This window comes from Pecten maximus, chromosome 6 (assembly GCF_902652985.1).
Source record: "Pecten maximus chromosome 6, xPecMax1.1, whole genome shotgun sequence".
NCBI lineage: Eukaryota > Metazoa > Mollusca > Bivalvia > Pectinida > Pectinidae > Pecten > Pecten maximus.
This window is the reverse complement of record NC_047020.1, coordinates 34,819,372-34,846,703: the sequence shown is the minus strand read 5'-3', so window position 1 is coordinate 34,846,703 and position 27,332 is coordinate 34,819,372. Positions and strand designations below refer to the sequence as shown.

The window sequence follows — 27,332 nt, the reverse complement described above, 5'->3', positions numbered from 1 at the left end:
AATGCCATGGTTTCATGACCAATGTCCCTAAGCCAAATGTCACGGTTTCGTTGACAACCGCGAAACGTCTCTAGTCTAACTGCATGGTTTCATGGCCATCGCCCTTTCGTCTTATGTCATGTTTTTTTCGAACAATTTGACTTAAGCTGTCAAAGCATTGGGTCGACGCGGCTTGTAAATAGTGTAAATACGGCCCCTGTCGCTCAGCTGACGGAGCCTGGCTTTGGCTAGGTTGGTATAGCCGTGGATTATCACGCCGGAGGTCTAGGTATCATATCTGACGGGACACACGACAAGAATGTGTCTCCCTTGATTTGTCACCGAATTCAGTTGGTGAGTTTAACTAACGTTTCATATAATTACTTACATTTCTGGACACGTTCGTCCGTTATATACAACCAAGGCAGGTAGCTATAGCTACTGTATACCTACTGTATACCGTCCTATCGACACATTTTGGCCATTTAAGGACGGTGTCCTCTTTCATGAGGTCAAAGGTCAAAGGTCAAGATATCATGTACTGACACCGGGAATAGCCAGTTTAGTTCCCTTGTTCCCTTTAAGTTATGAACACCAAGCAGTCAGCGTCAAGTACCGCATGGGGACAGATAGCGTTCCTCACAGAGTCAAACGCTGAACCCAATGTCCAAAGGTGAGGCAGTGACATTGCCAGGACATGTCTACCCAATAACAGTTTATCAGTTCTGTCCTGTTTGTTCCGTTATCGAAAATACCACACCCTTTATAGAGCGATAGATCGTAATCATGCCTCATAAATCAACTACATGTATGTAACCACACAACAGATACATGGCGGATGAACACATTATGACATAATCATGTGCGCGTGTAACAGGAATTATTCCAAGCGGTAAATGCGATCTCCGTAACTCTGCTAATTACTTTTTGTATCAGACATTAGAGTCATGGATTATCACGCCAGACATCCGGGTTCGATTCCTGTCGGGACGCTCGGTATGAATATTCCACGTGGTCTTTTCACATAGACGCCAAATGAACTCCAACAGGGTGTGGTGTTAAGAGTATCAGCTGAGATATACAGGAAAGCAAATAAACTTATCAGGAATTACACGGATATTATCATTAAAGGTCCAGGTTGGTGCAGTTTGTGCATTAGTGTAAGATAGGTCTCTTGTCGTTTTGCTGACGCAGCATGTTTTCTATTTCATGTTGATGAGTCGTGGATTATGACACCGGAAACCAGGATTTGGTTGGAATATCCCGCGTTGTCCGGTGTGACATGAGAAACTGATCCGAAGCCTAGCATACTGCATCATATTACAACATAACGTGGACAAGTCAAAGACACCGTGTCATATCACAACATAACGTTGACAAGTCAAAGACACCGTGTCATATCACAACATAACATGGACAAGTCAAAGACGCAATGTCATATCACAACATAACGTGGACAAGTCAAAGACATAGTGTCATATCACAACATAACGTAGACAAGTCAAAGACGGAGTGTCATATCACATCAAAAGGTGGACAAGTCAAAGACGGAGTGTCATATCACAACATAACGTGGACAAGTCAAAGACATAGTGTCATATCACAACATAACGTGGACAAGTCAAAGACGGAGTGTCATATCACAACATAACGTGGACAAGTCAAAGACATAGTGTCATATCACAACATAACGTGGACAAGTCAAATACGTGGTGTCATATCACAACAAATCGTGGACAAGTCAAAGACGGAGTGTCATATCACAACAAATCGTGGACAAGTCAAATACGTGGTGTCATATCACAACATAACGTGACAAGTCAAAGACGGAGTGTCATATCACAACAAAACGTGGACAAGTCAAATACGTGGTGTCATATCACAACAAATCGAGGACAAGTCAAAGACGCAGTGGCATATCATAACAATCGTGGACAAGTCAAAAACGCAATGTCATATCACAACATACAACTTGTAACGTGGACAAGTCAAAGACGCAGTGTCATATCACAACATAACGTGGACAAGTCAAAGACGCAGTGTCATATCACAACATAACGTGGACAAGTCAAAGACGTAGTGTCATATCACAACAATCGTGGACAAGTCAAAGACGAGGTGTCATATCACAACAAATCGTGGACAAGTCAAAGACGCAGTGTCATATCACAACAAATCGTTGACAAGTCAAAGACGCAGTGTCATATCACAACAAATCGTGGACAAGTCAAAGACCCAGTGTCATATCACAACATAACGTGGACAAGTCAAAGAGGCAGTGTCATATCACAACAAAACGTGGACAAGTCAAAGACCCAGTGTCATATCACAACATAACGTGGACAAGTCAAAGACGTAGTGTCATATCACAACATAACGGGGACAAGTCAAAGACGGAGTGTCATATAACAACATAACGTGGACAAGTCAAAGACGCAGTGACATATCACAACATAACGTTGACAAGTCAAAGACGCAGCGACATATCACAACATAACGTTGACAAGTCAAAGACGGAGTGTCATATCACAACAATCGTGGACAAGTCAAAGACGCAATGTCATATCACAACATACAACTTGTAACGTGGAAAAGTCAAAGACGTAGTGTCATATCACAACATAACGTGGACAAGTCAAATACGTGGTGTCATATCACAACAATCTTGGAAAGTCAAAGACGTAGTGTCATATCACAACATAACGTGGACAAGTCAAAGACGCAGTGTCATATCACAACATAACGTGGACAAGTCAAGGACACAGTGTCATATCACAACATAACGTGGACAAGTCAAAGACGTAGTGTCATATCACAACAATCGTGGACAAGTCAAAGACGAGGTGTCATATCACAACATAACGTGGACAAGTCAAAGACGTAGTGTCATATCACAACATAACGTGGACAAGTCAAAGACGCGGCGTCATATCACAACATAACGTGGACAAGTCAAGCACACAGTGTCATATCACAGCAAAACGTGGACAAGTCAAAGACGCAGTGTCATATCACAACATAACGTGGACAAGTCAAAGACGTAGTGTCATATCACAACATAACGTGGACAAGTCAAAGACGCGGCGTCATATCACAACATAACGTGGACAAGTCAAGCACACAGTGTCATATCACAGCAAAACGTGGACAAGTCAAAGACGCAGTGTCATATCACAGCAAAACGTGGACAAGTCAAAGACGAAGTGTCATATCAAAACATTACGAGGAAAAGTCAAAGACGCAGTGTCATATCACAACATCACGTGGACAAGTCAAAGACGGAGTGTCATATCACAACATAACGAGGAAAAGTCAAAGACGCAGTGTCATATCACAACATCACGTGGACAAGTCAAAGACGCAATGTCATATCACAACAAAACGTGGACAAGTCAAAGACGCAGTGTCATATCACAACAATCGTGGACAAGTCAAAGACGCAGTGTCATATCACAACATAACGTGGACAAGTCAAAGACGCAGTGTCATATCACAACATAACGTCGACAAGTCAAAGACGCAGTGTCAAATCACAACATAATGTGAACAAGTCAAAGACACAGATTCATATTATAACATAACGTGGACAAGTCAAAGACGCAGTGTTATATCACAACATAACGTGGACAAGTCAAAGACGTAGTGTCATATCACAACATAACGTGGACAAGTCAAAGACGGAGTGTCATATCACAACATAACGTGGACAAGTCAATATCACAACATAAAATGGACAAGTCAAAGACCCAGTGTCATATCACAACATAACTTAAACAAGTTAAAGACGCAGTGTCACATCACAACATAACTTAAACAAGTTAAAGACGCAGTGTCATATTACAACATAACATGGACAAGTCAAAGACGTAGTGTCATATCACAACATAACTTAAACAAGTTAAAGACGCGGCGTCATATTATAACATAACATGGACAAGTCAAAGACGTAGTGTCATATCACAACATAACTTAAACAAGTTAAAGACGCAGTGTCATATCACAACATAACGTGGACAAGTCAAAGACGGAGTGTCATATCACAACATAACGTGGACAAGTCAAAGACGTAGTGTCATATCACAACATAACGTGGACAAGTCAAAGACGCAGTGTCACATCACAACATAATGTGAACAAGTCAAAGACGTAGTGTCATATCACAACATAACGTGGACAAGTCAAAGACGCAGTCTCATATCACAACATAACGTGGACAAGTCAAAGACGCGGTGTTATATCACAACATAACGTGGACAAGTCAAAGACGCAATGTCATATCACAACATAACATGGACAAGTCAAAGACGCAGTGTCATATCACAACATAACGTGGACAAGTCAAAGACGAGGCGTCATATCACAACATAACGTGGACAAGTCAAGGACACAGTGTCATATCACAACAAAACGTGGACAAGTCAAAGACGCAGTGTCATATCACAACATAACGTGGACAAGTCAAAGACGCAAGGTCATAGCACAACATAACGTGGACAAGTCAAAGACCCAGTGTCATATCACAACATAACGTGGACAAGTCAAAGACCCAGTGTCATATCACAACATTTGCTCCATGAACCACAGTTTGACTGCGTGTCTGTATGAACAATTGTTTTTTTCTTCCTGAGCCAATGTTCAGCCCGTGAGCCACCTTTTGTTTCTGAACCAGGGTTGGGTGTATGGTTCAGTGTCCAATGAATACAACTGTTAAATATAACTAGCACCGTTTGGTGAGAGAAAAGTGGGTTGGTGTCCGTATATGAACCAGTGTCTGATTAATGTCAGTTTGTGTGAACCAGACTTTGTCTGTGAACCAATATCAGGGTTTTACATTCAAGCCAGTGTCCTGCGTATGAACAAATATTTCATATGAACCAATGCTTGGTCTGTGAACAAATATTTTTGTCTTTGAGCACCTGATGTGTGAGCCAGTGAAGCGGTACTGGACTGGGTCGATCATCGGTGACCAGGTAGCTCAAGTGGTAGAGCATCCGGCTAGTGTTCGGAGGTCCCGGGTGTTTGATGTTTATCTGTCAACCATTTCTCTTTGAACAATGCTCGGACCACTGCCGAAGTATGAATCAAGGTTTTGCGAATGAACCAGTGCTCGATGTGTGAACAAGTACTTTTTGCGGCGTTCACTACCCTACCCTGCTACCGTACCTCTCCCGCAGATTTCATCGTTTGATACATACGGCAGTTATCCACATTGTTGTTTGATCTGTAAATCATACTACACACTTGTGTGTGTGTAGACAGCGATATTGGTCTGTATGATTGAAGATCACCAGCACACAATGAGTTCCCTGTGTGCCTTTTTGTGAAATCACAAAGCGTAGACTTACAGGAACAGTTTCCGTACCATAGAGAGGATTTGGTTTGTAACACTAATGGTACTTCCTGTTAAAGATAGATAGATTTATCAGATATATGCATAGCGGCGGCCGGATCTTTAAGACAAATTATCTACATCAATTTCAGCAACAATTTTCTTGAAACCAAATGCTCACTGAACATGATCCAATCTTTACATGTTATTCTAAATAATTACCAGGACATTTCACAGCTTTATAAAATCAAAATTGTAAGAGGGTAGTGTTTTACCGTAAAGCTTGTAAATTCAACGCTTATCGAAACAAATATTCCAAAACACAGGGGCTTGGCACAAATTGTCAAACACATGATTCGTATATATGTGTATAGTAAACATACAGACCGTGGGTTGGTAATTTGTGCAAGTCCCTGTGCTTCCTTGCCGCCTTAAGGTATTGGCTCTGTGGGTCGGTTTATTTTTCTACAACTAGGTCCGTTACACTATTTTTAGATATCCAGGTGGGGCATTAAGTACACAGATATTATATATACTATACTTGCCTGGATTTGTAGCACTATTTATATTACAATGGCTGAAAATAAATCCAGCGGCTCCAGATTCAATAAGTGACTTTACAAGACTTCACGAAGAGGAAAACTAGGCCACGTACTACAATGCCCTGTCTACGGTATATGACGTCATATGCGTAGTACGTATATGAATTCGAGCTCGAAATCTAAAACAATCACGGTCTATGTAAGGTCATGTTTGTAATTATTTGATGTGATTTCTAACCAGATTATGTTGTCGTTTTGTTTTTTAATCAATTCAAGCAACAAAGAAATGGTCAGTATCAACATATTCATTTTTTTCTCAAAATGTATGTGCAGTCCCCTTCAGTGCCTGACATAAAGATGTGATGTCCCTCACATCACTACAAAAAACGTATGTGGTGTCCCTTACATCACTACACAAAACCACTTGCGATGTCCCTTACACCACTACACAAAACCGCTTGTGGTGTTCGTGTTAGACTGGTTCCCCCTTTAGATCTCGACTTTCCGCCAGGGCTGCGCCCCTCTCAGAAAGGACCGGTATTAGGTAACCATGTTGATATTTTCATTGGTTAATTTCTATACATCCGTGACGTATATATTACTAATTTAAGACTCGGGAAACCCCAATACACACGAAGCGATGGGTTTCAGAATCAATAGTAAATTGTATACATGTACCTTTGATCGATAATCAAACGAACAGGATTTTAAGTTTGTTTTTTAAATGATTTCAGACAAACATTGCCCAATGTGCTATGACAATGACACTATTGACGAGTGTTGCTTCAGCGGAAGTAGCCACCTTTATGATTTATCATGTGCAATAAAGATGCGCACACGCCGGAGTAGGATATCCTACAAGAGATGGTTACTCGCTACCGGTCCACTGTGCAGAGTTCGCAAGGGAGGTGACTGAGGAGGGTACCAGCCTAATGAGGTGTCGCTCATATCACTACAAAGAGTGTATGGTGTCCCTAACATCACTACACAAAAACGTATGTGTTGTGCCCCTTACACCACTACACAAAAACGTATGTGGTGCTCCTTACACCATGACATAAAAACGTATGTGTGGTGCCCCTTACACCACTACACAAAAACGTGTGGTGCCTCTTTTATCACTACACAAACACGTATGTGGTGCCCCTTACACCACTACACAAACACGTATGTGGTGCCCCTTACACCACTACACAAAAACGTATGTGTGGTGCCCCTTACACCACTACACAAAAACGTATGTGTTGTGCCCCTTACACCACTACACAAAAACGTATGTGTTGTGCCCCTTACACCATGACATAAAAACATATGTGGTGTCCCTTAACCACTGTACAAAAACGTATGTGGTTCCCCTTACACCACTACAAAAAACGTATGTGTGGTGTCAATTACACCACTACACAAAAACGTGTGTGTGGTGTCAATTACACCACTACACAAAAACGTGTGTGTGGTGTCCATTACATTGCTCCAAACGTGTGTGGAGTTCCTTACATGATTACATGCTGTATAAATGTGCTTGATTGTGTGCCCCTTACATCACCACAAAAAAACGGATGTTCATTACATCACTTTATACACGTATGTGCAGTCCCCTACAACATTACACAAAAACCTGAGCCTCCTACATCATTACAAAAAATATATGGGTCGTCATTACAATAAACAAGTTATATATAAGAGAAATATCTACATTAACTGTTAATTATCGTATCTTGACTCCACCCCATCAATTGTGTTTGTATCGCGTACGTTTTGGTGCTCTCATCAACAATGATTGCGTAATGTATTGTATGTCGCGTGCATTGCTTGTGACAATTATTGCATGATTTGGTAAATAGCTCGTCAGAATGCTCTTCGCTTACTGATTTCGGGTTTTTGTGCTTGTTGATAATTAAAAGAACATGTAAACTAATCATGGCGCTTGGTGACAATCTTTAGTAGAAAACGGTATAACAAATGTCTATAGTGTCTGGAAATGTTGGAACAAGCAGTCTGATAGCATGTGTGTACATTAAATGATTGGACATACATTACACTCTAGAATATACATTACACTCTAGAGTATACATTGCAGTATCCGAAACATAAATTACAATCTAGAAGATACATACACTAGACTTATGCAACATACATTACACTTCAGAACATACCATCGACACCAGAAAATAGCAACACAATGTGTTTCCCTCCTTGTTAAAAGAGCATACAAACAGTTGTTATGGGCTGATAATTAAGTTATAATTATAATGTGCATCTTAGGAGCAATCGAATGAAAATATGGTATAGTGTACTTACTTATACAAATCGATCATGCAGGCAGAAATGGTATTGCTTAGACTGTAAATGCCATTGGTTGTGTTACGATCATGATTACATATTTTCAATTATAGGAACAGGGGCAAATTCGTCGGCAAAATGTTTTTTTGTCTCCATTAGATGGATCATCCTGTCAGTAACGAAGTAGCAAGGGTATTCAATATGGGCTTTAAACCACCAGACAAGTCTCTAGTCGCATGGTAAGACTAAACCCTGACCACGTGATCAGACTAGACCCCAGTCACGTGATCAGACTAAACCCAGACTCAGATTTCGTATAGTTCCCGGCCACGTGATCAGACAAGTCTCCTGCCACGTGATGAGACACGTCATCGACCACGTAATCACATTATTCCCCAACCACGTGATCAGACTAGTCTCTTGTCAGGTGGCCAGACTAGGCTCCTGTGACATGATCAGACTAGACCTCGTCCACGTGATCACATTATTCCCCAACCACGTGATCTGTCCATACGTACGTTTCGGATAGTATACTTGCCCCCAGATCCTGCCGTCTCCCTCTATTTTGTCTCCGATAACTTGTGACGAATCCCTAGGGTATCACCTGACGGTGGATCTCTACTCTCACCCCTGATATACCATTTTCCTGAATCTCCGATTCACCTTCGATACTTTCTTAAGTTTTCCCTACTGCCAAGATCATCTCAAAAGTATTCCGTTCGTGAAAATATTGTCCTGAATCAATGGTCATTTGAACAAAGTCTACACAAACTCGTGTTTGTGTAGCTGTTAGTTCGGGATAGGGGTCAACTGGACCAACATAAAATGACAGCAACCACTAATTCAGTTGTATTTGGTTGAAGTTCTATCTTAAAAATGTGGGAAATGTTGGGAGTTTTTTTATCTGAATGAGTTTAAAACACCAAAATCTGAGAAAGAAATTCATTTCAACACTTAAAAGTGTCCCAGTGCTATCTACGACCATCAAATTATCCTTAGATCTCGTGTAAATATCTTTAAAAAAAGGACGGTCGTGACCCTATATTGTCTTGACTTTGGGCCTGCTGCTCGGAGATTACGGTCCCTTACAGGACCACCATCTTTGCTGTCAGTCTAACTGAATTTAAAAATATCAAGAAGATCCTTCGTCTACAATGTGAAACAGTTAGTGCAGACCGTACACCCAACTCTACTTAAAGCACGCTTTGTATCTACCCAGGATTCACATTGCTACCCCGGATACCCCTCGATATTTTAGCCCCGATACACTTCCAAACATGTTGTATGCTTTGGTAATCTTATATTCACATGACAAATCGAAAACACTTAAATAGAGTATAATTAACATAAACTTTATACAAAGACATTTACGGACAACCATCCCTACCCTGGAATTAGATTCCAATTTCTGATGAGCTAACCTCAGATAACCACCGTCCTCCACTAAAACTATTGGTCCTAGGTCTCTGTTTCATCAAAGTTCCTGAACTTGTCCTACGGGAAGCATTTTTTGGATTTAATGGGGGAAATCTTAATAATGAACCGTCCTTAAACTACGTAATGCTGCCATACGGAAAACTGTAATCTATGGGAGAAAGTGACGTAAGGCTACATTGTATGTGTATGTAGGTAATACCTTTGTGCTCATAATGACATTAATATGATTTGCTCATTTAATTTTATTATAGAAATCTTGAAAATAAATGTCACAAAAACATAATGTTATGAAGTATGATGTACCACACTATATACTAGGGAGCGGTACAAACGTACCTCTACTACAAAACACATGTACGGATCACTAGGACCACGACCGCGCACTCGAGACAACACCTTGACAACAGCTGCTAGTGTTGGGGAGGTGGTGTTACGGTGACATGGAGGAGTTCTCTCTGAGACACATACCATAACCCTCAATCAAATATAGATACATTTACGAAGATCAAAGAAAATATTACTTTATATTGTTTATTTTTTATTCTACCTGAACAGAAATATATGTCCAGGGTAGGAATGTATGTCCATTGTGGAATACGCATAAAACTTCGGCTTAGTATAAGATAATTAAGGCTTATTATTCTCGATTTGTCATGTAATTATAAGAACACCATTGCATGTTATATGTATGAATGTGTATCTGAGCTAGAGGTACATATCGGTATAAGAATATGAAAGATAAATAAATACTTACAAATCTTTTTTGTTGTCTTCCGCGTTGGTCCATACCTGGTCATGGAATAGAATCAGCATCGTTATGTGTAAAAATAATTTTCTTTGTATAATCCAGATTCGCATCCTTGTGAGATGTTGAGCTTGGCCCTGACTTAGAAGTAGATGTTTCCCGTGGAAAACAGCGGACACTATCCCAAGAGATATTCACAAGAACGAATGAGAAAAACTGTCCAGCTACGGAATGTTCCCCGCTGTCCACTCGATGACGGTACTAGTACCATTACTACTCAGGAGAACACATGTTGAAATCCACACGTGCATTAAAGAGGACAGCTATGATCAATTAGTTTGATTACATATCTAACTATGTGTAATTACACAGAGTTAATTTACATCTACTTCAGAACACACGCGCACTTACACATACATGCACACCGGTGTGTATATATTACATAGAATACACAGGATAAATATATGATATATAATTATATATAGCCAGTACTCAAAAACTGTAATAAGCCGATGTATTCCAGGCCAAATACATGTTGCCCGTCACGTGATTTTAAGACAGTACCGCAGTGAAGGAAGGCGAGCCGTTGCGCGGCGCTGTGTGCCTCTATGCGTATGAGCCTGTTCGTCGTATAAAGTGGGTGGAAACCTTCAGAAGCCGATCGAAATCAACTCGTGGATTTGGTAGTCAAATTATTTTCTACTGAAAACTTTCTGTTGTACTCTTTCGGGGACGATCTCGGTAGGGTAGGGTGACATTAAACTAATAAGAATGTGAGTAGGTTTATATCCGGAACCATAACATATCATACTGGTTTCTGATCGTAAACAATTAAAACCGTACAACGCGTCCTGTTTCTGGGTTTTACTGTACACGGTATACGTGTGTTTACTAAAACAAAGCGTATCGAAATATCAATATCCATTGTATTAAGACACAAACCAGAACCGTCTTTTGGGACACGAAATGGCGGTATCGACATTTTCTCACTGTATAGCATCCGGAACTTGGTTAACGGTTATTGGAGTATTACTCTGTCCCGCTACCCCAGTCAAACCGACTGACTCCCTCGCCCCTCCCTACAAATATCTATAGATCCCAATATGCCTCCCCGAGCCCCGAAATGCTATCCCCTACTTAATCAATCTTCACAGCCCCTCATAGCCAGCGAGGATTTTGAGGACTCGCAATTCCACGTGTTGTATATATTCGTTCGTTTTGTATTATACTATACTTGTATTACACATATACGAATTGTGGGGTGCAGAATTTGTGCCAAGGCCCTGTCCCAACGCCAATTGATTAATGTTCTCCCCTTGCCCCTCCGAGTTCGCCCGTCACTTCCTGTTCCCAACTCTGCCCCCTAGAGGCAAATGCAATATGTACGTCACAACTACATCTCCCTCCTATAACCCCGAGTGTCTACATCCCATCCACTCTGTTCACAACACAAGGACGCGTCGCAAATTGTCATCGTCCATCAGTGTCTGGCGCGTGAGCACGTGCTCGTGTTTCTAATTATTTATGTACGGAACTCCCAATGTGCCATGCTAATATTCCCACTCGGTAAAATACTAATCCTATTATCAAATGACATAATCTACCACTTGTTATATTGAATCTTGATGCGAATCCTATTCGATAAACTGTATAATCAGCTGCGCCAAGATTTTATTATACGCCGTAGTACTCGTCACACACCTATGACGTCAGCTTGATGCCTGATTTTAGCCAGTAAATTAATATTGAATAATTACAACATATTAGGACGTGGCTTCATGAACGTAACGCATGGTGGAAAGCTAATAAGAGTCAATCGTAAGCGGTCGGTTATTCCGTTAACATTCACAGAAAATGGCGACGATTTTCGATTTACACAGATTTTAACAGAATTTAATTTTAGAGATTAAACAGATATCATCGGTAAAAGATATTTTCGATCAGCAAACGTAAACACAAGTGGTTACTGGCATCATAAATGTTAATGAATATCGAGGTGTGTCAAGAACGTATTTCATCAATCGGATATCTTCGTGTCTTTCCGTTAATCCCGGGAAATGACACGAGTTGATGTGATTTAACCCGGGAATGCTCATAAACCGCAATATCTAAGCGTCAAAGCTCGAAATTAAACTTCGAATGCCTATTACAATGTAGGACATTTCATTCGCCGGAAGTAGTCCATTATCTATACATTTGCAGAGTTTTAATGAAAACAAGATCACAGCCAAAGCTGTTATGATGACATTAATAACACCGTAACACATAACAGTTGGACATTCTCTAGGTACTATTTCTTGTTAGGTGTCTGTAGTACCGCCATTTTTCCTTCGATACCTCTCGGAATTCACCCACTACCAGATATAAGAAGTCCGCTGCAACAAGCAGATTTATATGCTCTTTTCTCAGACCTGCAGAAGTATGCTATGTACTAGAATTGACAAACATTTGATTTGCGACTTTGAACTTGTGCTATAAAATAATTATAAAAAGAAGAAAAAAACATAATTATGACACATCATGTGAATTCAACAGCTCAAATTACGTCGCATGGCTTTTTTCCAGCTTGTTTTGACATAAAATCTCTCTGAGTTTCTTTTTATTGAGGTGTACGAGACAGAAGTCCGCGCCCTCCAACCACTGTCATTTGGTGTACGCCTTCAGACAAACCAGGAACTTTTACAACATACAGTTTTCTATATATGTTATATAGACCCCGGCATTGATCAGATCAAACATAAAATTAGTTTGAATCGATCTTCCTATCTCGTTTCCATGGTAACGTTATCTTATATATCGTTGTGGTCCCATCAAACATTGTTCCAATTCCTGCGAATTTGATTCCCCCCGAAAAAAAAACTAAATAAAAAACAGATCAATACCCATGAGTCAGATCCGGTTTTGTGAACAGGACACATATATCTTAGTAAGTAAAAGATGGTATATAGTACATCGCCAACGCAGCCATTGAAGAAAGCGCCATGATTAGCGAGTAGCTAATATCGGTGTCGAAGGCAAAGGTAACAAAGGTAATGATATGAATTTTTAAATACTGGTAACCGGGGACCATTAATGGGCCGATGTGTTAAGGTGTACAAGTAATTATCAGTATTTAAGAAATGGACTTTAACTGAGGTATATACGCTGTTGTATAATCAGGAATGAATATATTAGCTGGGACAAATACAAAGCTAATATAGTTCTCTATAGATCTATGCATGTAATTACATATTAACCGAATACGAAATCCAAATATGTTGGGGTTTTTCATATCGAAATAATTGTGTTGTTTTAACTTTGAATCAGGCAGATTGTAAGAGAACTGTATTGTTCGGCACAAAATTATGGCGTTATAATTGAAATGTCATAAAACAACACGCTCACTTGTCCACGTTTTGACCACTATGCCGACCTTATCCATGCATTTGTTGTACACTATATGCAATAACACATTGTTTTTGACGCCAAAAAATCGTGAAACCATTCTTATGTCTGGTAAAAAAATGTAAAATTTATTTTATTTACAATTACTGCAAAACAAAATGTGTCCAATTATGTTAATCACGCTTGTGGCCAGGATGGAAGCGCGCCAGGTGTCTGAGATTGGGGGGAAACCGGAGTACCCGGAGGAAACCCACGTTGTCGAGCAGATGACCTCATACCTTTTCACGCCCGGTTGTGGAATCGAACCCCGGCCACCCAGGTGAAAGGCAAGTGTGCTTCCGACCATCCAAATATATATAGATTTGTCCTTTCGTCAATCGTTATATGGAATAGCTTTGATAATACAAGCGTCGACATGCGGAGCGAGGGAGGGTGTGGAGGGAAATTCTGTTGAAAATACAACTTAAACCAGCTTCAAATCTGCGTGAGAGGGTTATTAAGATGCTATATATATATATAGTAGTCATGGATTAAGATATCAGGAAGGTTCATTGGAAAACCCTAACGTATATGTAACGCGGCATTATAGTAACTTGGAGTAACATACGAGGGGTGTTTATTTTCGTCAAGGAAAATTCTATAAATGCTATTGGAGTATATTTTCGGTGTTAATAATGTAGTTGGCACGGAACAAGAAACGTGTCCGGTAGACCGGCACAACAGTTATAACGTCACACCTGCATACGTCAAGATAAGTGAGTGTGACGTCATCCGCAATTACCGGTACCGGTCGTTCAACATATTTTAAGCATAAATCATAATTGGTCGTTAGAATTCGAGCAAGAAATATCGCCTTGTTGACAGGTATGACCTTAACTGTTTGATTCATCGTAAAAATATGTTATCTTCATATACATCGTTAAATATGCGTCTGACATAACGATCAAATACCACAGAGATTTACAGAAAAATTGTTAAGATAACAAGGAACAACTACAAAGAGATCTTAATAGATCTCGGTCAATATTTTGATTATTTTAATTGGGAACCCTGGCAACGGTAAGAAATGATGACATCTTTTCCTAGGTTCGCTCAATATAGTATATTTTGTTTTTAAACATATTTTTCTCAAAACTGTCCACGGTGGGGGAATGACTATTGGGTTGGGAAACCCCAGTGGTTACTAAAGGTGAAGGCTTGTGGTTACTAAGAGCGAAATCGTGTGGTTACTAAAGGTGAAGGCTTGTGGTTACTAAGGGCGAAATCGTGTGGTTACTAAGGGTGAAGGCTTGTGGTTACTAAGGGCGAAATCGTGTGGTTACTAAAGGTGAAGGCTTGTGGTTACAGGGGCTGAAGTCGTGCGGTTATTAAGGGTGAAGGCTTGTGATTACTAAGGGTGAAGTCGTGTGGTTACTAAGGGTGAAGTCGTGTGGTTACTAAGGGTGAAGGCTTGTGGTTACTAAGGGTGAAGTCGTGTGGTTACTAAGGGTGACGTCGTGTGGTTACTAAGGGTGAAGTCGTGTGGTTACTAAGAGTGACGTTGTGTGGTTTCTAAGGGTGAAGTCGTGTGGTTACTAAGGGTGACGTCGTGTGGTTTCTAAGGGTGAAGTCGTGTTGTTACTAAGGGTGACGTTGTGTGGTTTCTAGGGGTGAAGTCGTGTGGTCACTAAGGGTGAAGTCATGTGGTTACTAAGGGTGAAGTCGTGTTGTTACTAATGGTGTAATGGACCCTAGTAGTTACTAATGGTGATATGTTATGGTTACTAAGAGTGAAGTCGTGTTGTTACTAAGGGTGACGTTGTGTGGTTTCTAAGGGTGAAGTCGTGTTGTTACTAAAGGTGACGTTGTGCGGTTTCTAAGGGTGATGTCGTGTGGTTTCTAAGGGTGACGTTGTGTGGTTACTAAGGGTGACGTTGTGTGGTTTCTAAGGGTGAAGTCGTGTTGTTACTAAGGGTGACGTCGTGTGGTTACTAAGGGTGAAGTCGTGTGGTTACTAAGGGTGACGTCGTGTGGTTACTAAGGGTGACGTCGTGTGGTTACTAAGGGTGACGTCGTGTGGTTACTAAGAGTGATGTCGTGTTGTTACTAAGGGTGACGCCATGTGGTTACTAAGGGTGATGTTTTGTGGTTACTAAGGGTGACGTCGTGTGGTTGCTAAGAGTGACGTCGTATGGTTACAAAGGGTGACGTCGTGTGGTTACTAAGGGTGAGGTCGTATGGCTACTAAGGGTGACGTCGTGTGGTTACTAAGGGTGACGTCGTGTGGTTACTAAGTGTGACGTCGTGTGGTTACTTAGATTGACGTCGTTTGGTTACTAAGGGTAAAATCGTGTGGTTACTGAGGGTAACGTCGTGTTGTTACTAAGGGTGACGTCGTGTTGTTACTAAGGGTGACGTCGTGTGGTTACTAATGGTGTAATGGACCCTAGTAGTTACTAAGGGTGTAATGAATCCTTGTGGTTATTAAGGTTGTAAGGTGCCCAAGTAGTGGTGAGCAACCCTAGTGGTTACAGTAAGGGTATGAAGACTCCAAGTGGTTGCTAAGCCTATTAAGAACCCGAATGGGGTTTACTAAGGAACTCCTGTGTTTGCTATAAGTGCGAGGCAACCTAGTTGTTACTGAGGGTTTGGGGAACCCATAAAGGTTAGATACCACAGGCCCGAATCAGGAGAGGTAACCCCAGTTACCAGAAATGGTTTACCTAAGGGAGTCTGCTGATGAGGGTGGGGTTAACCATGTTGTGACTGATAATATACTATACTTCGTCAGATTATGTGATATCGGTTTTTGATTTGCTATGAGACCAACGAATTGTTACTTTTGTAATATGTACAATCCGGTTATCATTTTACTCGGGTTTCAATCTATGATTTGAGCCATTGCAAGAAATATTCTAACAATATGTTTCTGTTTGAATACTTTTAATAATTTGCGCGGATCACCTCTCGGTCTTTTTTTATAAGCGGAAGTCATTAAATTATACATCTGCTCAAACCGGAAGTTGTTTGACAATTCTCCCGGAAGTCACTCGATCATACATTTAATGCAAAGCGATTCATGTAGGAAATTAAAGTTTTCATCAGTCAAGCGAATCCCAAGTCATTAATGACGCTTTGCGACAACATATTACTCGCATGCCTGTCGACAGTAGTAAAGGCAAAGTCCTATTCATTACAACGTGAACATCAGCTGCTGTTGTTGTTTTTTTTTTGGGGGGGGGGGGTTGAGATCAGTTTTTTTTAGCTTCAATGTAGGGATGCTGGGTTGAATCTGACGTTGATTTGCCCCTCTGGTGCCTCATTATATTGTCTCGTCCAGGGTACGTCCGATGGTCCAGTCTTACTCGGGTTTACTTTAAACCTGGGGGGACAGAAATAATGAAATGTACTTTTATTATAAATAACATTATGATGAATCTAATCATTAAACAATATGTACAATAGTGTACTATCGCGTCATTTTTCAATTATCTGGACCATAAGATGTAATATGTTTCCTGGGGAAATGTTGGACTAATAGAAATGTGTGTGATAATATCTATCTGTTGAGTTGAGACTACATGTACTAGCTAGTCATGTCTGTACAGTTCTCGATTACGGAAAGCACCGAAGGTTCCAGGATTGAAAAAAAAAACGAAACAAAACAAAAAACAAAACAAAACAAAAAAACACATATGAGCAGAGATGGGAGAATTTGGCGAACATTAATAGTCAGATTAGCATAATAAGAACAGAAGAATTGCAAATGATAAATAACGAGACGCCATATACATGTACGATCCATGTTTTTTATAGCTTCCCAGGAGTCACCCCACTTCCGGGATCACTCTACGCACATATACGGTCTAAGTAAAGTTCGAGTTCCCGGGGGGTCACCCCACGTGTATAAGTCAATGTTTTGTATATCCTTCCCCGGGGTTACCCCATGTATAAAAAGTGTAGGTATATGGGTTTTTTTCATATATAGATATATATAAATCCTTCCCCGGGGTCAACCCATGAATATAAGTTAATGTTGTGTATACATGTACCCTTCCCCGGGGTCAACCCATGAATATAAGTTAATGTTGTGTGTACCCTTCCCCGGGGTCAACACACGTATATGCCAAATATGTTGATAGTTCCCCGGGGGCACCCATGTATATAGTTCAATGTGTTGTTGTTGTTTTTTTTGTTTGTTTTTTTTATATATACATATCTTTCCCGTGGCTATCCCGCCCATATACACTATCGACGTATAGCCTTCGCCGGGATCACACTACTTAGTAATTCCGATCCAAGTCCAGCCCTCCCCAGGCCAGGATGACCCCACGAATATAAGACAATGTTATATTTTGTATAGTTACGGTGGGGATTACGTCATGTAGACGGTAAACCAGTAACTAACTAAGTAACTAATATCTACGGTCTATATATAGCCTTCCTCGGGGTCACTCCATATGTATACGATATGTGTTTATAGTTCCCAGGGTCACCAAAATGTAGTTTTAAATGCAGATGCCCATACGCGAACAGGGCAGTTCCCCGGGCAGGGGTGGGGTAGCATGGAACAGCGAGGAAGTTATCCTTCTGCGGATGTCGCCGTCATCGGAACTCCGAACTCCTTGGGAATCTACTATTACCGGCGACAATACCCGATGAGTTCAGGATGGACGTCGTCGTATCTGTGTTGTATAAAAGTTATTGCTGGCATTCCGAATACTTCCACATTTAGCCACCTTATCTGTGACAGCGGTAGAGTGTTTAGCAATGTCAGCTTAAATCTTAGTAATGATAGCATTCATATAGGATTACAGTATGTTTAATAACTTCGGGGGGTTCATAGCCTTTTTTATATCAGAAAAGTTAGTATTTCTGTACAATTTCTACTGAAGTTCAGCTGATTAACCCTTTACCTGACAAGGGCCCTTGAACCACCTGTGTTCCGTATCAGATAAAACTACCAATGGGAATTAAATGTAGCCCAAATGATCTCTTCGTAAGAGTTAACGATGCCACCACGGAGCCATGGCGTTTTATTTGTAAATCAACGATGTTACGGCCCGAGTGTGGGTCACAAAACTAAAACATCTATAGCCCGCCCTTTGCTCTTATTCAGTGTTTCAATAAACACAGACGATACATTATGATACTTTTTGTGGGTTTATGCTTACATATGCTGAGAACAACACTGTCCATTATTGCTAAGCATACGTCATCCAAAGACCATCGTCCGCCAAGCTGTAATCTCGAGATCACAGAGAATCTGTTTGCAGTCTGAACCTAAACCGGCGATAGTGTCAGTGACCCGAGCTCCATCTGGTGTCAATATGATGCATGGAGACTCGAACCCCACCTAGCGGAAATACAATGTATGGAGAGGCCGATAGTGACTCCACCTGGTGTGAATATGGGTTATGTAGCAGATGAAAGAGACCCGAGCTCCACCTTGTGTCAATATAATGCATAGGGACTCGAACTCCACCTAGCGGAAAACGATGCATGCATGGACCTACAGTGACTCCACTTGGGTTAAAAATGGGCTGTTTAGGGACTGAAAATGTGAGTCATAGAGACTCGAACACAACCTAACAGGGGGCGTGAAGAAGCCGACAACGACTCGAACTCCTATTTGTGGGATATATGGTGCGTTTAGAGACTGTTGGTGACCTGAACTCGACTCAAGATGTAAATAGGATGTACGGTCCAACCGGGACATGCATGACGCGTTATGAAACCGACACTGGTGTTACAAATGTTATACGGGGCATTGCTAAAGATAAGAATGGCTCAAGCACCATCTGGCGGGAGGATGAGGCATGGAGAGATCGACAAGTAGATATTAGAGTTATTTTAACTCCTCCAGCGAAAATATGAAGAGCGGCAATAACCATCATTCCAACAAATGGAACTATTATTTCGAAACCGGCAAAACCCAACTCTGGTGGTATTGGACATAATGTTGACCGAAAAGTCAGTAGCACACGAACGAAAATGCAGAATTCGTCAATGTACTAAACTCAAATTAATGGGAACCTAAGATAGGGGATATCCGTCGCTGAGTTGTACCTAAACAACAACTCTATGTCAAACATCAACCTCCAACACCATGAGTCAAGGAGAGGTTATCATTGGCTTTAACTCCGTCTGTTCTGAACACAGGACATCGAGAGACTGAAAGTGAGCCGAACTGCACCTGTCGGGAACATAAGCCATAGATAAACCTTAAAGATTCAAATGAAATGGCGAATCTGTCGACGACGGCGCGAGATTTACAGGCGATTTGTACAGATGCTTGTTGTATATTTTGGCGTTGTTATGACAACAACGCCAATCGGCGGTTGTGTATCACTCTTAATTGAATGCTTGTTTTCACAACACCAGTATTTTATTTCTTTAATTAACATGGAGCATATGGTAAAGATGTGACGAAATTGTAAACAGACTAACAGACTGTGTTATATTAGACTGGCACTCATTCGTCACTTTATATAATTACAGGGCCTCTTTTTGTGTCCCTATTTCTGTAGCGTCATGCCATATTCCTCTATGCATTTGTACTTCTGATTCAGAATCGGTTTAACACTGAATTTATTTGTATAATCTTTTCATTGTTTTTAATAAACAATGTGATTTAAGTAGCCGTAAATCGACTTTCACCTTAAAATGGTGAAAATTAAATAAGAAAATCGTATTATTTATATTTGTATAATTATGCATCTTAAATTACGGTATCCAGTATTCTCGAACCAATCGGCTGTCGATCGAAGGGAAGTAACTATGATAGATCAGAAATGAGTTCAATTTCGTTCGTGGAGTGATAATAGAGTTAAACAACAATAATTGTCAAGTTAATGTCAACAAAGAGCCTAACGGGAATCAATCTCCACCCACAGAGATGTGGCACGAATTTCAACCTAGGATTCATGATATTACATGTAAAAATGTATTGAGTACATAATATTACATGTATGGATGTCAAAACCCTGTGTCTCTACCCAGAGTTTGAGTGTAAAGAATAACGTTGGGCCAAGACCCATATACCGGTTATTTCGAAATGTAAGGGAAGATAACTCTAACTCTTGGTAAAGCCGGAATCTTCCTTAATCGCGACCTGCCGCTTTGGGGAAAAAAGTCTTCCAGCTTCTGTGAGGATCAGTTGCTGAAGGAGAAAACAGGGCGAGTACAGAAATCATTATCGCTTCTATATTGTTTATAAACACTGTCAATGTCAAACTTGCTAAATTCAAATACCAATGCCGGATCACGTGACTAGAAGCCGTGTTTATTTGAGATCTGTAGTTACTAATGGTGCACGGTATCTCACAACCTCGGGCAGAACACCTAGACAGTTTTGTTTTGTTTTTTGTTTTTTGTTTGTTTGTTTTTGGGGGTTTTTTTTGGGGGGGGGGGTTGTGATATAAATTTTTGTTTTTGTGTTTTATTTAGTTTTTATTTATTTATTATTTATTTACATTTATTGTGGGGTATTTTATTTCTAAATTCATCAGTGGCTGAAAAATGAGCACACAACGGAGTCATTTACGTGTGTGTGTGTGGGGGGGGGGGGGGGGGGGGTGTTATACGTGTTGTGACTAACGTATGTACACAACATATACATATACATCATGTACAATGTACAAGCTTTAAGCTGTCCTAGTATCTGAGGGGGGATTATCCTGTTACCATGCACAGGAATATCACGCCCTGGTACATGTTACAACTAATCGATATGGAATGATTAATTCATCTAAAAAAAACACCAAAATCAATCTACTTTCAACAAGGAAAACATCGCTTGAATATAAAAAAAAACAAAACATATTGACATTAAACTAAAGCCATTTCCCGCTATTAGGGGCCTTCTCATGTCAGTTTTCTGAACTTTTCACCATCTCATTAGTTTTTTTTATTCTTCTTTTTTGACAACTTATTACAAAATTAATATAACAATCTTATAAATTGGTAAATAATAATGAAAATATCAGGCATCCGAGTGTGTAACGTTTTGTACACCTTTAATTCTTAGACGCGTTTCAGACAATTCTGTCTGCTATACGTGTCTGAGGAACTAACAAAAAAGGTCTGACATGCAGATCTCACATTTTCTCAATGCAATATATAACAGATATATCCAGTCCAATCATGGGCTCTTGTCACAATTACAAACCCCATGGTCCATAAGTGTATTTTACAATACACATATAATTTAATTTTGTATGAAACACGCATTTTCATTGGCTGAAATAATTTTGTTATACCTCCATAACAAAATTTTTGACGTTGCGAAATGTAACGTCATTTTTGATTGGCTGATGACGTTGCGTAATAATTTATCACAGAAAAGAGTTCGCCAAAGAAAGTGAAATATCTTGGTGTGTATAAGACGAAATTAAATTATAAGAATTAACATTAATTATTTTTTCTGTTATACATAAATAACGGAACGTCGGTTGAGAATTTGCACCAAATCCCTATGATTATATTCACTTTTCATGACATATGTTCCTTGTCTCATCTTCTTTTTTTTCACACAGCAACCAGAATTTAATTTTTATGTTGTTGTAATTACACGTATGCCTTATGTCCGTTTTTTTTTTTTTTTTTTTTTTGTGCTATCTTTCTCTCTTTTGGTAACAACACATCATAAGTATTGAGTTTAAAAAAATATTTGTTTTGCTTCAGTGTGTAAAATATAGCGGACGCTATAGATCTATTGTGCTTTTATGTATTAACGGGGATGGGTGGGTTATAATTATTGATACTCAATTTTCATTTCCCATTCTTTCTTTTTTCTCTCTTTCTTCCTAGTAAAGTACATATGTCGTTTCTTATTGGTGATACAGCATTTGAACACATAATATTACATATTATAGTCTCCCTTTTTGAGAGTTTTGGGTAATTATATTTATCGTTAATATTGAAAAATAATATGTTAATTGTTTGGGTTTTTTTTGTTTTGTTTTTTGTTTTTTTTTTTCAAAACGAGCAAATGTGACTGAATGAAAAGAATCGGGTGAAAGAAGTGAAAGAGACCTCCTGTGAGAGGCTTCGTGGTGTAAAAGGGGTGAAGTCCCTGGGTCCCAAACCTGACATCACTCAAATTTGCTGGGACAATAAAATTCAATTTGAAACCGGAAAAAATATATCTTCGGAAAAACTTTCAGTTACAAGAACAAAATGTTAACAATTTGCTGTAATTCTATAATCTAAACTTTCTCTGTACGATTTATCTCCCTTCCCCTGGTCATATGTAACGACACTCGTCACATCTCGGCCGATTCCGTACCTACATCTAATGATGTTTGGTGAAGGGTACCGGAATCGGCCGAGGTTAGCCGAATGATGTAACGATTAAGAAAAAAATGTATACGTACCAGCGTTTCCCGTAAACCAGGACACTTGCGATAATACCTAGTGCCGCCAGTCCTCCCAGGACAAGACCGACTATCAGAGGAATCTTATCTGTAAATACACCCACAGAACACGATAACACGTAAAACACTTTCTGGGATTATCTAATAGCTCTTCAAAGGGATTTCTGCTTTCTAAATTGCACTTGTTACACTACTCAAAAAACTCGTCAGTGAAATCAGGATTGTTAAATGATTAAGTAGGAGATCTCCGAGCAAAGAGTTTTTGCTGAACGGAATGCCAGATGAAATTACGTACAACAGTATACAAATTAATACCCGTTTCCGAGCTACACTGTGCTTTGAATAAATTGCGTTGCATATAGATTAAGCCTTCCAAAAATAAAATACAGTGTAAACCATCCAAGCTTACCAGGACTAAACTAAAGTGTACACTGACCACAACCAGGACTAAACTAAAGTGTAAACTGACCACAACCCGGACAAAACTATATTGTAAACAGACAACGACCCAGGACTAAAATAAACTAAAGTGTAAACTGACAGCAACCCGGATTAAAATATATTATACACTGACCACAACCAGGACTAAACTAAAGTGTAAACTGACCACAACCCGGACTAAACTATATTGTAAACAGACAACGACCCAGGACTAAATTAAAGTGTAAACTGACCCGACCTGGACTTAATTATAGTGTACACTGACCACAACCCGGACATAACTATTTTGTACACTGACCACAACCAGGACTAAATTATAGTGTACACTGACCACAACCAGGACTAAACTATAGTGTACACTGACCACAACCAGGACTAAACTATAGTATACACTGACCACAACCAGGACTAAACTATAGTATACACTGACCACAACCAGGACTAAACTATAGTGTACACTGACCACAACCAGGACTAAACTATAGTGTACACTAACCACAACCAGGACTGAACTATTGTGTAAACTGACCACAACCAGGACAAAACTATATTGTAAACAGACAACGACCCAGGACTAAAATAAACTAAAGTGTAAACTGACCACAACCCGGACTAAACTATATTGTACACTGACAACGACCCAGGACTAAAATAAACTAAAGTGTAAACTGACCATAACCCGGACTAAACTATATTGTAAACAGACAACGACCCAGGACTAAAATAAACTAAAGTGTAAACTGACCACAACCCGGACTAAACTATATTGTACACTGACAACGACCCAGGGCTAAAATAAACTAACGTGTAAACTGACCACAACCCGGACTAAACTATATTGTACACTGACCACAACCAGGACTAAACTAAAGTGTAAACTGACCACAACCAGGACTAAACTATGGTGTACACTGACCACAACCAGGACAAAACTATGGTGTACACTGACCACAACCAGGACTAAATTATAGTGTACACTGACCACAACCAGGACTAAACTAAAGTGTAAACTGACCACAACCTGGACTAAATTATAGTGTACACTGACCACAACCCGGACTAAACTATATTGTACACTGACCACAACCAGGACTAAACTATAATGTACACTGACCACAACCAGGATTAACTATAGTGTACACTGACCACAACAAGGACTAAACTATGGTGTACACTGACCACAAAAAGGACTAAACTATAGTGTACACTGACCACAACCAGGACTAAACTATATTTTACATTGACCACAACCAGTACTTAAATATAGTGTACACTGACCGAAACCAGGACTAAACTATAATGTACACTGACCACAACCAGAACGAAACTATAGTATACACTGACCACAACCAGGACTAAACTATAGTGTACACTGACCACAACCAGAACTAAACTATAGTGTACACTGACCACAACCAGGACTTAACTATAGTGTACACTGACCACAACCAGAACGAAACTATAGTATACACTGACCACAACCAGTACTAAACTATGGTGTACACTGACCACAACCAGGACTAAACTATAGTGTACACTGACCACAACCAGGACTAAACTATGGTGTACACTGACCACAACCAGGACTAAACTATTGTGTAAACTGACCACAACCAGGACTAAACTATAATGTACACTGACCACAACCAGAACGAAACTATAGTATACACTGACCACAACCAGGACTAAACTATAGTGTACACTGACAACAACCAGGACTAAACTATTGTGTACACTGACCGAAACCAGGACTAAACTATAATGTACACTGACCACATCCAGGACTAAACTATGGCGTACACTGACCACAACCAGGATTAACTATAGTGTACACTGACCACAACAAGGACTAAACTATGGTGTACACTGACCACAACAAAGACTAAACTATAGTGTACACTGACCACCACCAGGACTAAACTATAGTGTACACTGACCACAACCAGGACTAAACTATAGTGTACACTGACCACAACCAGAACTAAACTATAGTGTACACTGACCACAACCAGGACTAAACTATAGTGTACACTGACCACAACCAGGACTAAACTATAGTGTACACTGACCACAACCCGAACTAAACTATAATGTACACTGACCACAACCAGGACTAAACTATAGTGTGCATTGACCACAACCAGGACTAAACTATTGTGTACACAGACCACAACCCGGACTAAACTATATTTTAAACAGTAAACTACCCTGGGCTAAAATAAACTAACGTGTAAACTGACCATAACCCGGACTAAACTATATTGTACACTGACCACAACCAGGACTAAACTATAGTGTACACTGACCACAACCAGGAATAAACTATAGTGTACACTGACCACAACCAGGACTAAACTATAATGTACACTGACCACAACCATGACTAAACTATTGTGTACACTGACCACAACCAGGACTACACTATAGTGTACACTGACCACAACCAGAACTAAACTATAGTGTACACTGACCACAACCAGGACTGAACTATGGTGTACACTGACCACAACCAGAACTAAACTATGGTGCACACTGACCACAACCAGGACTAAACTATGGTGTAAACTGACCACAACCAGGACTAAACTATAGTGTACACTGACCACAACCAGGACTAAACTATAGTATATACTGACCACATCCAGGACTAAACTATAGTGTACACTGACCACAACAAGGACTAAACTATAGTGTACACTGACCACAACCAGGACTAAACTATAGTGTACACTGACCACAACCAGGACTAAACTAAAGTGTACAGTGACCACAACCAGGACTAAACTATAGTGTACACTGACCACAACCAGAACTAATCTATAGTGTACACTGACCACAACCAGGACTAAACTATTGTGTACACAGACCACAACCCGGACTAAACTATATTTTAAACAGAAAACTACCCAGGGCTAAAATAAACTAAAGTGTAAACTGACCATAACCCGGACTAAACTATATTGTACACTGACCACAACCAGGACTAAACTATAGTGTACACTGACCACAACCGGAACGAAACTATAGTATACACTGACCACAACCAGGACTAAACTGTTGTGTACACTGACCGAAACCAGGACTAAACTATAATGTACACTGACCACATCCAGGGCTAAACTCTGGCGTACACTGACCACAACCAGGATAAACTATAGTGTACACTGACCACAACAAGAACTAAACTATGGTGTACACTGACCACAACAAAGACTAAACTATAGTGTACACTGACCACAACCAGGACTAAACTATAGTGTACACTGACCACAACCAGGACTACACTATAGTGTACACTGACCACAACCAGAACTAAACTATAGTATACACTGACCACAACCAGGACTAAACTATAGTGAACACTGACCACAACCAGGACTAAACTATAGTGAACACTGACCACAACCAGGACTAAACTAAAGTGTACACTGACCACAACCAGGACTATACTATAGTGTTCACTGACCACAACCAGTACTTAACTATAGTGTACACTGACCACAACCAGGACTAAACTATAGTGTACACTGACCACAACCAGGACTAAACTATATTGTACACTGACCACAACCAGAACTAAACTATAGTGTACACTGACCACAACCTGGACTAAATTATAGTGTACACTGACCACAACCCGGACTAAACTATATTGTACACTGACCACAACCAGGACTAAACTATAGTGTACACTGACCACAACCAGAACTAAACTATAATGTACACTGACCACAACCAGGACTGAACTATTGTGTACACTGACCACAACCAGAACTAAACTATAGTGTACACTGACCACAACCAGGACTGAACTATAGTGTAAACTGACCACAACC

At 40.1% G+C, this 27,332-nt stretch overlaps 1 protein-coding gene across 1 annotated transcript in view; it reads right to left on the bottom strand.

Moving 5' to 3' along the window:
* Positions 1-11,171, bottom strand: part of LOC117329630 (glycine receptor subunit alpha-2-like) — an 86,695-nt gene extending 75,524 nt beyond the window's left edge. Inside the window, exon 1 of the mRNA XM_033887656.1 lies at positions 10,325-11,171. Coding sequence (XP_033743547.1) covers positions 10,325-10,428 — 104 coding nt within the window. The 5' untranslated portion in view covers positions 10,429-11,171. The remainder of the gene's footprint in view (positions 1-10,324) is intronic.
* Positions 11,172-27,332: the final 16,161 nt, after the last annotated feature.